This window comes from Phyllostomus hastatus, unplaced genomic scaffold, assembly GCF_019186645.2.
Source record: "Phyllostomus hastatus isolate PE091 unplaced genomic scaffold, TTU_PhHast_1.1 phas_contig_113, whole genome shotgun sequence".
In the NCBI taxonomy this organism is placed as follows: Eukaryota; Metazoa; Chordata; class Mammalia; order Chiroptera; family Phyllostomidae; genus Phyllostomus; species Phyllostomus hastatus.
In genome coordinates this window covers 1,630,527-1,645,539 of record NW_025333530.1, presented here as the reverse complement: position 1 = coordinate 1,645,539, position 15,013 = coordinate 1,630,527, and the positions used below count along the sequence as shown (strand labels likewise).

The window sequence follows — 15,013 nt, the reverse complement described above, 5'->3', positions numbered from 1 at the left end:
GTTTATAGTTACTTTTCAGTTTTATCCACAGATCCACATAATAAATAGAGCTGATGACCCCACCAAATCATATTTCTTCTTGTTCACATTAAAATGAAGATTTAAGAAGTTCAAAATATAAATATATCTTGAAAATATTCACATGTATTTTATTCCACATTTTCTTTTTATTCATTTTTACATAACATGTTATGAACCCATGGTATTTCAGAACATTTAAAATGTAATGTTAAAATATAAACATATTAAACATTTGAAAAATAGTGTTAGTATAACCATAAAAGACAATAATAAATAAATTATTTAATCCAAGGTTACAAGACAATTAGAAGATCTACTGAAATAATCTTTAGTAGTATTTGCCAAATATTCCTGGTTCTTCCCCATTCTGGGCCTCAGCCAAACTTGTACTTCCTGAACTCCTTGTGATTAGTGAGGCCTACGTGACTATCTCTGACAAATGATTTGTAAACAAATGTGATGAGTGTTACTACTGGGCCCGAGTTTAACTGCCAATTTGAAACTTCTCCACAACTTTATTTCTCCTTGTAACATTCAAGGTGGTAGCTGCTCTGTCAGCCTGGCTCCCTGAGTGGTTACAAGAAGCAGTGTCTCTGCTAATCTATTGTGTGTGTGTGTGTGTGTGTGTGTGTGTGTGTGTGTGAGAAAAGCACTGTTTTATGGTTGTAAACCACTAGAACTTGTCTGTTAGTACAACATAACCTATCTTATCCTGACTAAACATCTATATAGGATATAAACACCAGTACTCTGCCCAGTATTATGTTTTAAAAATATCTCAAAAATGATAATGGTTTAATATATTAAAATGTCAATTGTTGTATATATGGGGTCTGTCTGGGAAAAGTCCAGTCATTGTTAATATAATGAGCATGGTTGGTACAATATCAATATAACCTGGCAGCCAAGGAAAGTGGACTGGAATGTACTTGCATGAACAATGATGACTTCATTGTACTAGTCAGTTGGAGTGGTAGAGGCTGTTGAGTGAGCATATGTACTGTATGGCCATCACACTCAAAATGACTGAAGGAGTAGAACAATGAATCACATCAAATTTTGCATTAAAGTTGAACATTCCTCCATGGAAATTATTCAGATTATTCAGAAGGCCACAACTATGGGCAACTGGTGATTAGCATCTTTGTCACGACAATGCACCCACTCATGCATCAAGCCTCATGCAGAATTTTTTGGTGAGATATCAAATCACCCAGGTGACTCAGCCCCACTACAGCCAAGATTTGGTGCTCTGTGACTTCTGGCTTTTCCCAAAACTAAAATCACCTTTGAAAGGGAAGAGATTTCAGACTGTTGATTCAGAAAAATATCAGGGCAGCTGATGGCAATTGGGAGAACTATATAAGGTACCAAATTGCCTACTTTGAAGGGGACTGAGGAATCATTGTTCTATGTACCATGTTTCTTGTATCTTGTATCTTCTTCACCAAATATCTCTATTTTTCATATTACATGGCTGAATACCTCCTGGACAGAGATCATATATATTTATTTGCAGGTAAATTATTCTGTTTTCTGGAATAACTCACTTAAACAGAAGTATGAAACAAATTGAATTGAAAACACATTGTGAGTTACCTGTTTGAGTGTCCTCTCCATGTCAATTCCCTGGCCCCATGGAGCAGCAGGATTTGCCAGACAATCACCAGCATTTCCTCTCCTTGAAATATCAATTTTCTGCCTTCTTAGACTTCGGAAAGTTTCAGCCATCACAAGGACTCCATCATAAGTCAAAGCAGATGTGTACTAACAAAATAAAAGCAATTATAATTGTAAATTCTAAAATCTTATCAGGCACCATGGATAGTCTGGCGGCTCTGTGGGTTTATCATTACCAGCCTGTCTAATGCACAGTTAAATTGCTGATAATTAGTTGTCTCTAGCTTCAGAAATTTCTATTATTACTTGATTACAAAGACCATATACCAAATCTTATGACTCTGATTGAAAAAGGAGAAAACAGATACTGAAAAACAGAAATTCTAAGGTACAGTCCTCCAACAGTTAGAGGATGCAAGACCTTTAGGCAAGAGCTTTTTGTTATGCCCAAGTGGGAAACACTGAAGGATCTGAAGCTAAGTGTCTTGTAGCTGGTTCCTGTGGTTGAGCCCCAGGAGGTCTGGGGCATCTCACTCTTTTCTTCTTCCAAGATGCCTAGCAGGGATCCTTCAGACTTAATCTATCTTTATTGATGTGAAGTGTATATCTTTATTCAGTTCCTCAGAAGAATGAGTGGGGATGTTTATTGCTATTCAGATATTGGATGTCAGAAAAAGCATCTACTTGTTTAACAAAAGTATTTGCACTGGCCGCTGTGCTAAATAGGAACAAGCATTGTTATGTTTATGCCCGCTGAGTGTGCTCAGGAAGGTAAAGCCATTTCTCTAAATTAGCATGATAACTTAGGATCAAAGTGGAGAAGTGAAGTATAGAATGTCTGCTTTTTGAAAATCATCCAATGCTTCTCTTTGAGAAAAGACAAAGCCCTTATGAAAAGGTAATTAAAGCCTGGGTGTAGCTCAGTGCGTTGAGTGCATGCAGAACCAAAAGGCTGCATGCCTGGGTTTTGGACCAGGTCACTGGTCGGGGGTGAGGGGGTGCATGAGAGGCAATCACACATTGATGTTTCTCTCCCTCTCTTTCTCTCTCCCTCTCCTCTCTCTATAAATAAAATTAAAAAAAGAAAGAAAATAAAAGGTTATTAAGGTTAAGAGAGGAAGAGAGGAAAACTTGAGGAAAAACAAAACAAAACAGGGAATCCTTGTAGAGTTTGATTATAGAATTCCTCATCACATGGAAAATATGGCACTGGTTTCTTGAAGCATGGCAGAACAGCTGCCAATCATGGCAAAAAGCTTCATGATCTCTTTCAGAAATTCCATGTGGTAAATTCCACGTGATTAACACACTCTAAACTTGAACTAGGAGTAGTTTTGTACTGTGTAATATAGAAGATGATATCCATGATTTGTTGCTAATAAACAAAGAAAAGTAATTTAAAAATTGAATTGTAGAAAGTAAACTTAGGCAAAATGACTACTAGGCAGAGGAGCCAGCATTCCATGAAAGCGAACTAAAACACAGGTAAGCTAGACAATACAAATTCTAACAAATAAACTTTCAATGGTAGAGAATATAATTTAAAAAGCTTCATCAGAAAGATATGTGTGAGACATGTAAATTCGGAGCTACACATTCTTCAAGGACATGACAACATAGGATAAAGGACTGGCATAGGCCCTCATAGCTGGGATGGGGTGGCTGAAAGAAATGAAGGTGTTATAGCAAGGTGATAAACCAAAGATGAATATATACTTCCTTCCCTGCTTAGACCAACATATCTTTGAATAGAGAGAGCCTTCAAATCATCTGTTGGTAAAGCAAGAAAATAAAAACAAAAAAAATAAAGTAGAACTTACTAAAGACATAAAGGTCAAGATAAAAATACAATGCTAGTATTTTAGGATCAAGAGAAGATTAAAAAATATTGTCACTTTTTTTAATAGGGAGAAAAAAGCTAGGAAGAGATGACACCAAAGAGCAAATACACTAGCTATGCTTTAAAAAGTCTATCCCTTCTTATGAAACAGGTGAAGTACAAAAAAATAAAAAAAATGTGAGAGAAAAGAGATATCATACAGAGAGAGCAGAACACAGCAGACTTTCAGCCGGAGAAGCAAAGGCTTTTGACAGGTCACTGAGTTGACAGATGGAAAGAAGCAGTAGTTTAAATTGACTTTACCTTTCCAAAGGATTTCATTCTTTTCCACAGGTCTTATTGTGCTAAAGTTCAAGAAATCATTTTGGTCACACACCCTTCTAGGTGACATCTAGAAAATTCTTATTAAATAAACACTTCATTTTAGGCAGGATAAGACTGGGTCTTGGCCTAGAGTTATTTATTGTTTTAACCAGTGGTTCGAATGGTGACATGGATTCTGTTTACCAAGGTTTGTAGACAATAAGCCAGTAGGGCAGAATAATAGGGCAGTAGCAAGAGTATAGGTTTGGAGAAGAAAGAACTGGATGAATTCTCATTGTGCTACTCATAGTTTTATAGGAATCTGGAGTACACTTTTAAGCTGTGGAACACAAAACAGAGCAACCTTCACCCCCCACCCCCCACAAAAGAAAAAGAAACCCTGTGGTCGTTTTGAGAGCTGAAAAATGTGCTAGACACTGGACTATAAAGATGCATAATAGGTGGTTACTGCCCAGACACTTGTAGAAGTGAGACAATACATATTGGGTTGGCCAAAATATTCATTTGGATTTAAGATAAAAATAAAAGACAAATTTTTCATTTTTACCAATAACTTTATTGAACAACATATTCACCATTTTGTTCCACTACCTTCTGCTATCTTTCAGGCAAATTCATAATTCCTTCTTCCCAAAACTTTTTATCTTTTTGAGCAAAGAACTCTTCCAGGTACCTTTTGCAGTCTTCCAGGAATTATATTTTTTTCTATTAAGAGAATTTTATAAAGACTTAAATAAATGGAAATCTGCAGGGGCAATGCCTGGGAAATATAGTGGATGAATCAGACTTCCCAGACAAGCTGTAACAGTTTTTGCCTGGTCATCAAAGAAACATGTGGTCTTATGTTATCCTGATGGAAGACTATACATTTTCTGTTAATAAATTCTGAATGCTTTTCATTGTGTGCTGCTTTGAGCTGGTCTAAGGGAGCAGTACCTGTTGGAATTAATTGTTTGTTTTTTCAGAAAGAGTTCATAATAGAGGACTCCCTTCCAATCTCACCATACACACAACAACTCCTTCTCTGAATGAAGACTAGCCTGTGATGTGGGTGGTGATGGTTCATTTCACTTGCCCCATAATCTCTTCCATTCCACATTATTGTAAAGTATCCACTTTTCATTGCTTGTCACAATTGTCTTAAAAATGGAATGTTTTCATTATGTTTAAGTAGAAAATCACATGTGGAAACATGGGCAAGATGGTGTTTCTCATTTAACTAATGTGGAATTCAAACATCAAATCGATTAACGTAACCAAGCTGGTGCAAATGATTTTTAATGCTTGATTTGGATATTTTAAGAATGACAGCTATTTCCCATTTGGTATAACGTTGATTGTTCTCAATGTCTCAATTTGATCGCTATGAACTTCAACTGGTCTACCCAACCATGCGACATTGTCCAGTGAGAAATCTCTGGCACAAAACTTTGCAAACCACTTTTGACATGTTCATTCAGTCACAAGCACCTTCTCTATACACTGCACAAATCTTTTTTTGCATTTCAGTTGCATTTGTTACATATTTTCTACCATCTTCAATATTAAAATGGCACACAAAATTCACCAATTTTGATAAGCTTTTTAAAATGCATGCTGATATGACAGCTGTCACAATACAGTCTAACAAAATTGTCTTGAATGAAGTTAAGGACAGCTAAGTGCTACTAGAACTATCTTACAGGAAAAGAAAATGAATGTTTTGGCCAACCCAATAGACATAATCATGGTGAGTCCTTTGTGAGAAGTACACAATCAAATATGAGGGTGATTACAAAGAAGACAGGGATCATATTTACTGGGGGACTAAAAAAAGGCCTCAGAGAAACTGAATTTGAGATAAAGGTTTGAGCAGGTGGAAATAAAGGTGGGTGACAGCTGAGACAAATCAAGACTGTAAGGACTGATATGGAATAGAAAAATTTAATTTGATTTTTTTCTGACTAGAAATGGAGCAGAGAGACATATAACTGGAAAGACTTGTTAGGTATATATTGTGTAAAATATTTACTCCAAAAGATTTTTTTAAAGCAGGGCATGACAAAAGATCAGAAATTGTGCTTTGAATCTTAGTTAAGACACTAAAAAATCAAGTATAATTTAATTAAGTACATATACTTCTAATTATTCATGAATTTCATATTTGCAAGTTTGCCTACTTGCTAAAATTTGTGATCCCCAAATCAACCATCATGACAGGTTATTTGCAGGTGTGTGTCGTGTGGTGAGAACCTGAGTTCCCCGATGCACACATCCCCAGCTGCAGGCAGACAAGGTGACACCTGCCTGCCTGTTTCAGTTCTCATATGGTAAAAAAGTGTCCTTGTGTGATCTGTTTAATGCCAGGTTTGTCACAGTTCTGTACTTTTTGCTGGTGATTTCACTGTTTAAAATGGCTCGGAAGTGTGCTGGTGAAGTTCTGTCTTAGTGTTCCTCAGTCCAAGAAGGCACTGGAGTGTTCTATGTGGATCAGTTGATAAAAATGTGATTGGAAGGCTTGCAGGATCCTGATGTTGTTTTTCCCCTCGGAACAAGGGTCAGTGCTCACTCATCCAGTGCTCCTCACAATGTCACAGAATGTAACTACCATGAGGGGTGAGAGCTGCCGGTGTACACAGGAGTTGGCGAAAAGTAGGTTTATGGTTGTGAGTGCATGAAACACAATTTTTGTTGTATTCTTATTTATTGATTATTGTAGTTTTCAGGTGAACAACAGTAAACCTACTTATGCCCACCCTTGTATTAATTTAATGGCTACTGAGTGCCTAGCATCATGCTAAGAGCTATGAAAGATGAGAATATCATATACATTTATAGCAGTATATAAAAAGTTCCCAAAGCTGAGGCATAGATAAGTCTAGTTACAGGTTAACAAGTAGGAGACACTGGGATGGGCTAAAGGCATGGGAAGCCTAATGATGTCAAAATGTCCAGGCCAGGGGACTACAGTGGACACTCAATATTATCACTGAAATCAAAAATAGTCACAAAGAGGTACAGAACTCTACCAAGAAATTTGAAGCCCATTCTAGTTACTAGAGGTCAAAGGTAACAAAAACTTGAACAGATGGCTTACAGAAGAAATGCGGATGTAAATCACAGTCTGACAAGACAAAGTGTGATGAAGGAAGAAATGAGAGTATCTCGTGAGGAAGAGAGTCTCTTCACAGACTGATGACAGCGTGAAGGGAATATGCTGTAGAGCAAACCATCGAGATTGGTATTCAAAAAGAGGCTTTACAATCTTCTCTTTGTGTATTACCACAATATAATTGAGCTTTTGGCATTATTTATCTCTGGAAGGCAATAGAGAAACCAAAACACTCAAGTTCCTTTTAATTGTAAAGATGATTTTCATCTTGAAAAACTGTTTGGCTTTTTGATGTTTTTCATACATGTTATCTGAGCATGAGAAGTGGTTCAATAGAGTGGACTGTGCATTTGTCTGCAACTCAGGAAGCCCGTGATCTGATCCCTGCCTGGAATTGCACACACTTGTCCTAGACGCAGGGATAGCCATCTAATATCTTGCATTCATTAATCTATAAAACCAAAGGGTTGTATTATGGTGCTTGACACACAGTGGACACTTTGTAAATGCTTTGCTTTGAAATTCCATTCTATAGAGTAGTGAAGATAATATAACTAGCCACATTCTTATATTACAGAGGAGAAATTACATAGTTAATAGGGCAGGAAAAACTGAGACTCTCTGACACTAGACTGTAGTTTTCTTGGCTCAAGTTCTGAATTCCTTTTGAATTTTTTTTTACTAGAATACACTCTCAATGAGAGGTTAGTAAAGATTGTTAAAATGATGATGACATTATGTAGGAGCTCAAAACCACTGAGATAGAGTTTAAGAAATATTATGCCATTATTTACACGATCTCCAAGGAAGTCATGTATCCTTTCAGGTGAGTAAAAAGGTGCTTATGATCAGAAATTTACCAGCTTCCTTTGCTGAATCCAATAACATACTTCTACAACATCTGTTGAAAAAAATTAAACAACCTGGCCTTTTACTGTTCATTTGAAAGATAAACTTTTGAGAAGCTTGCATATTTTACATTCTACCAATTTCCTAATTTATATATTCACTTAAATCAGTTTTCTTTTCCTGGTTGGTATAGTTACCAATGTTGTTGAAATTGAAATCTCTAGTTAACAAAGGCATTTTTAAAAGCATACAATATCATCCATGGAAGTTCATATATAAAGTAATAATAATAATAATAATAATAATAATAATAATAATAGTTAACTGCTTGAGATAGTAACTACTAATTCTACTCTCAAGTATAGATGTTTAGAAATTATTAGTGGCTTGTGCAACATTGTGATAGTGACAAAATGCTTCTGCCTGCCACACTGTGTCTGACAAAATATTACTAGAAAAACTGCATCATGAGCTTTTTATTTTAAACTCTAAAAATACTAAACATACACAAGATAAAAACAAACAAATACCTTTGGAGGAGTCTCAGATCCTGGATACTCTCTCTGATCGAGTTTCTTCCAGCGATCCATTAGCTTGGTTACCATAGGCGTATTAAAATCCACCAGCTGGAATCCTGTAACATTGGCTCCACCGTGTATAAACCTTTCAAGAGAAATATCCTTGAATCCCTATAAAAATCAATATGACAGTTTGTTAAGTTCAGTTCACTATTATACATCTTAGCTCTTCAATGATAACAAATTAATAACAAATGTATATATAACTAGATTTCTAGTAACGTGATGATTAGAAACAGGCAGATGATACAATTATGTCAATTTAGCTATTAAATTCTGCCTTTCAAAATCTAAAACATGAGACAAATATGTAAGTGCTTTTCAGTTCAGTTGGACTTAATTTAACAAGTATTTCTTAAATTCCCCTGAATGCAGTTTTTAGAACATAGGGATAGATATAGGAAATGAATATGACATCATCAAAAAGTTGCCTGTTGAGAACATGATGGCTCTCTGGGTAGAGGTAGAAATGTGTCTATGTGGAGGTACTGCCAAGGTATCACGGTATTATGAGTCTAGCAGTGCAGTTTAGTGACAAAGTAGTTTAAAAGCAGATAGAACTGATCATCTGAGCCAGGGAGGGTAAAAGCTTTGATAATTTCAGTCACCACAGCCTTTGAGATTCTTGGAAATGGCAGTGGAAGAGAGGAGAGCAAGATTGACCATTCACGGACTCCTGTGTGGTAGGAAAAAAGATGGTGTCCAGTAGGGGGAGTGAAGGTGCTGGAAAGGAAGGGTATTATTTCTTTTGGTCTAGAGAAAGTTAACTGAATTTTAATAATACTGAAAAGTTATTTTCTATTTATCTACCTACCTACCTATCTATTACCATTTATCTTGTTTGTTTTATACCTGGTCCTGTTTTGACCCCTTAAAGTATTTAAGGTGACTTACAAAAGTACATATGCAATACAAAGTGTAAAACATAAACATGACAAGAAGAGGGCAAAAAATAATAAAACATGTGAGGGGGGTGAGTAATAAAACCAAAGATAGTAGCTCAGAGACAAGTAAACACACACAGGAACATGGGTTTTTATACCTGTATTTGTATTGCTTTGTTTTCTCTTAGATTTAGTAAAGTTTCCTTTGAAAAAGTGAATTTGATTTGATTGTGTTGTGGGAACAAAGAGAAAATGTTTTGGATTTTTTTTTTTTTTTTTAGTGAAAGTAAAATAAGCAGCAGGGACCTTGCAGTTATAACAGGAATCAGTGCAGGAATCAGGGAGAAGAAGACGACTTGGTGTTGCCACTTCTCCGAATGTGTCTACACATGTTTTTGAAAACTTATGTTTTTTTTGTTTATTTGTTTTAATAACAAAGAAGTTTGCCTTACTAGCCAATACATGCACATTACTGTTTAGCTACCTAAAAGGAAATAGACCAGTCTACCAGCAACTCAGCTATGTCGCTATGGAAAGCCCCAGGAGTGTGTACTAATAGCTAATATTGACACTGGGTTTCTGTATCAGGCACTCTGCTAAGCACATTACCCAAATGATCTAGTTTATTTCTCATAATGAGGTTACGAGGTAGGTCCTATTATAAGCCTTACATTGTAAGTAAGGAAACTGAGGCTCAGTGGGCTACAGCAACACAATTCAAGTTTACCCAGCAAACATATATTAGAGCCAAGATAACTCTTGAGTTTACCTTTTTAATCCCATGCTCCTGTGTATTGTTATACAAATATGTGTGTTTTTAACTTTGGTATTTTCATTATATCCCTAGGAGAGGCAGGGTGGTAATGCTGAGGAAAACGGTCCAGGCTCTGAGCCCACCTCAGTCCCCTTCCCACACGGACAATGACAATAGTGATGTTCACGTAGTTAGCACATCTGGTTCAAATTCAGTAAATACTATTATTAATTCATTCAACAAATATTTATTTCACATCTAATATGTGCCAGCTCCTTGGAGAGCTCATCAATAAAATTCTCATTTCAGTGGGAAGAAGTTAGATGACAGAAAGCAAATCTATATTTTTGAAATAAGGAAAACACTGTCCATCAATCTCCAGCTAGTAAAATGTCAGTCAAACATTTGTTTGCTCCTACAAGAATGTAGGGCAAACCCACAGGCAAGCAAATGATTTCAGTTTTCTAAAAGCCACAGTGATTCAACTATTGCATTAGTTGCTAATTGATGACATTTTTATTTTCTTTCCGCAGAGGCTAAAATACAAAGCCTGGCCAGCTTCCTTTCATAGCATTACCCCACAGCTGCAAAATGCACAGGCAAAGCTGCAGCCTTCTGAACAATCACCTGATGTACAGTCTGATAAACAATATTCCACATTTCTCTGATTCCATCCTGTGGCTATGATGAAGGTAAAAGAAAAGAATATTGTCATATCTGATGATAAACTCCTTCCAGTTATGATCTAAATGAAAGGTGGCTGACTCAGTTAATTTCAGCTTTGGCTGTTTGAGTACAGATGATATTGTTTCATTTTGTATATCTTTAAATAATTTTACATAGAAAATTTATAGGATCTAGACCAGGAATGTCAACCTCATTTTCACTGGAAGCCATATTAGCTTTGCAGTTGCCTTCAAAGAGCCGAAATAATTTTAGGACTGTAAATGTAACTACTCCTTAACTGTTAAGGAGTTGAAATTATATTCAGCCCTTTGAAGGCAACTGTGAAGCTGATGTGGCCCTTGGTGAAAATGAGTTTGACACCCCTGCTCTAGACCAGTGATTTTCAACCCACACACCACAAGAATTTTTAAAATATGCAATAACTGACTATTAGTCAGAAGCCACAGACTACTTTTCCCTTAGACTGTCAAATAAAAATATGACAGCAGCCAACACAACAGCTGTCCAGTGTGAATGAATCAAAATTATACCAATTTTTTGTCAGATTGGCAAAAAGTATAATATATATTTCGGTTTGTCACAGAATTTCAGTCATTAGTTTATGTGTGCCATGAGATAAAAAAGGTTGAAAATTTCTGATCTAGACTGTGAAGTAGTTTTCTCATAAACAGTCACTGAGGTGGTCATTGAGATTTCTGTTTTTACCCAGAAAATATTGTGGAGCTGAAAGTTCTCCATAACATTGTAATAAAATTGTAATTCTACATTAGGGGAGGCTAAGTACCTAAATAAACAGTGCCACTTAGTCTGGCAGCCAGGACAACAGGGAAGAGGCTTCCTACTTGTAGAAATGGGATGTTCAACAAAGCTTGCATGTCACAATGGTTAGTGACCTCCTACAGAAAGAATATCTTTCAATTTGGATTTCCTTAAATTTCCATTTTTATATATCCTCTGAGGGAAAAGGGGAAAAAGAAAATTCATGAATTATAGGCTTTCGGATAATCTGACAACTATTGATATAAACCTACATAGGTCCATCATATCATAAATTGTATCTAATTCAGAAAACATCTGTGCTGTTTTGCCTTTCAGGTTCACTGGTTATGTAAATCATTGAGGCAGCTCTGGTGCAATTAACAGAAAGAGAAGGTCAAGTAGAATGAGAAACATTCACTCTTAAATTCACACTTAAAATATAGGTTGTTAAGAAGTTGATTAATGTATGCATTTTTTAAGATCAAAGTAGGTAGCTGGTGGAGTAGAACATATTCAGTGAAGAAAAGTTGAAAAATACAAGAAACACAAAGAAAAAAAATAAAGCAATGTCTTCAAGTTCATGGTCTCTTAAGTGGGGCTATTGCATTTGAGTAAAAATGTGTTAGACTGCAAATTTTGGGAACTGAGTTCTAGTTCCCATTTGATACTAACCAGATGCCTAAATGTGGACAAGGACTTTACTATCTGCAGTCTTAATTTTCCTACCTTATAAATGAGGAATAAATGGTTTGTGCATGTGTGTGTCTGTGTGTGGTTTGGTGAGAGTTAGATAAGGAAGAGATTTAGTTAATCTTTAGTGATATACTATAAGCATTCTATAATCTTATTCTTCTTTATGACAAATCCAGGTGTTTTCCAGATGTAAACTGAATATATTTTAAAAACTGAAAATCTAAATAGCACAATTTTAACAATTTGCCTTGCGGGTGGAACAATTGTCAACAGTTCCTCCTTGCTCTTTATTGGTGGCTGTTTAAATCATCTGACTGCTGGAGGAGGGGTGAAGAAAGATTTAAATAAAAATACAGAGAACGTGTGTAAGGCCAGATCCCCCCTTGAGAAGGCATAGGAGATGTTTAAATGTATGGTCACTTTGTAATAATGTAACTGTTTGCTAATTTTGAATTTATTTATTTAAATTTATTTATTATTTGGCATCAGATAAGACAGAGTTTCAACCTTGGTTTTGAGACTTAGGATCCCTGGGATCTCGGATAAATTACAATATGTAAAATAAACATCTATTTTGAGAATTAATTAGAACAATTACAGGAACAAAATAATACTGTGATGTAAGCAGGGTGCTAGAGAGGGCCCTTTTTATAAGGTCAACAAAGACATTATTCCTGACTTAATGAGCCTGCAGTGTATTAATGTCTTATTGCAGCTGAGCCACAAAATGTTAGACAATACCTGGTACAGAGGTGATGTAACATTTACACAGTGGAATACTACTCAGCCATAAAAACAAGAAACTTTTACCCTTTGCAACGGTATGTATGGACCTGGAGAACATTATGCCAAGTGAAATAAACCAGTCAGAGAAAGACAAATACCATATGATTTCACTCTTACATGGAATCTAATAAACAAACTGATCTAACAAGAAAAAAACAGAGACAGACTCATAGATGGAGAGTAAATCACAGCTAATGGGGTGGAGGTTATGGGGTGGGAGAATTGAGCAAAGAGGGAAAAGTACTCAAGGACAGGGACAACATTGTGGTGGTTACTGGAGGGAGTATAAGGGGGACAAACAGTAATGGAAAAGTGCAATAAAGATTAATTGAAAAAATAAAAAACCAGTAATTTCATGAATAAAAAAATAATGAAGGCATTCTATACTATTGTTGTATAGGGTGATATGTGAACCCAATAATAGGTTTAGCGGATTAGGCATGTAAGAACAGCTTCCTAGAAGTGGCTGTTAATTAGAACTGTGTAAGGTAAGTGCCTCCTGGTGTAGACAACACATAAATTAAAGCTGGGAAGATCAAAGCAGCAGTATTAATGCCTTGGGGTTAGTCTGGTTTCTGGAAGGGACATGTGAGAGGTGGAGTGGGAAAGAAACTCTGGGGTTAAGCAGGGCTAAGTGTTACAGGGCTTTGTTCATTAAGGTATATAGTGTAGATACTTTGTCCTAATGCATTTTAGCAGCAGGGAACTTAGATTTAAATGCTTACTCTAGTAGAAGATGGTGAGCAATGGGGCAGTGGCAGCATGCCATTTTTAGAGAATGGAAAGAAGCTCTGTGGATGGGTGAGATGACAAGTATTAGCAGGTAGGGTTGGAAAGACCACAGGTCTTTTCCTTTCATGAAGGGCCTGGATTCTTTTACTGTATTTTTAGCTTGGAGCCAATGAAATAGTTTAAGCAGGGACATGATCTCATTCTTATCTCTCTTTAAAAAATAGCAGGGAGCAAAGTGAACAGAAAATTGGAAAAGAGTAAGTCTAGTGGCAAAGCAGGGAAGCAATTTTCTTTAAATCTCTGAGAAACATACTGCAGTGAGCCAAGTGATAGATAAAGTTTCCCTGACTTTACATTTCTTGGAAATTTCTGGAGTAGAATTTAACCTATTGAGATACCATGTGCTTTCTCCAGTACCTCTAGATGCTGGGTATGTGTAAAGAAAACATATGTGCACCTGCACACAAACCGTAAACAGGACATAGAAAAGAAAGAGTTCAGCAGTATTTCATCTCTTGTAAATTTTACTCATTCTTAATATGCAATTGTTAATGATAGTGGCAGTGATAATCTTAGAAAAATTTCAAGAATCAGGGATGGGGCATGTCCGTGCACCTAGACCTGAGGCACAGTTCTGCTATTTAGAGGGTATGATCCTTTTAATGGGTTGTTGACTTCAGATTGCTAATGTTTGGTTAAGGATTTTTGTATCTCTATGCATCAGGGGATTGGCCTGCAATTTGCTTTTTCATATTGTCCTTTTCTGACTTGGTATCAGGCTGACACTGGCTTTGTAAGATGAGTTTGGAGGCATTCCTCCTTTTCTAATTATTGGAGTAATTTGAAAATGATTGGTCTTCATTATTTTCTAAATGTTTGGTAGAATTTACCCATGAAGCCAGCTGGTCTTAGGCATTTTGTTGGGAAGATTTGGTTATTGATTCAAACTCCTTACTTATTATTGGTCTGTTCAGATTTTCATTTTCATCATGATTCTTGCTTGGTGGATTGTATGTTTCTAGGAACTTACCCATTTATTCTAGGTTATCTAATTGGTTGGTGTATGATTGCACAAAGTAGTTTCTTAAGATCCTTACTATTTGTATAGTATCCGTTGGAATGTATCTTCTCTTTCTGATTTTGTCTTCTCTCTTTTTTGCTTAGTTTTAGACAGTGTGTCAATATTGTTCATCTTTCAAAAAAACAGCTGTTAGCTTTATTGATGATTTCTGTTGTCTTTTTAGTTTCTATTTCATTTATTTTCACTCTGATCTTTATTTCCTCCCTTCTAGCTTTGGAATTAGTTTGTTCTTGTTTTAGTTCCTTGAGCTATAAAGTTAGGTTATTTATTTGATGCCTCTCCTTTTTCTTAATGTGGGTATTTATTGGTATAAA

General features: G+C 36.0%; 1 protein-coding gene across 9 annotated transcripts in view; it reads right to left on the bottom strand.

Moving 5' to 3' along the window:
- GRIA4 (glutamate ionotropic receptor AMPA type subunit 4) overlaps positions 1-15,013 on the bottom strand; it is a 384,719-nt gene that overhangs the window by 69,566 nt on the left and 300,140 nt on the right. For all 9 annotated transcript variants that reach the window (XM_045838595.1, XM_045838603.1, XM_045838639.1 and 6 more), the window contains 2 exons: positions 8,276-8,434; positions 1,621-1,788 (listed from right to left, as the gene is read on the bottom strand). In XM_045838595.1, coding sequence (XP_045694551.1) covers positions 1,621-1,788; positions 8,276-8,434 — 327 coding nt within the window. The remainder of the gene's footprint in view (positions 1-1,620; positions 1,789-8,275; positions 8,435-15,013) is intronic.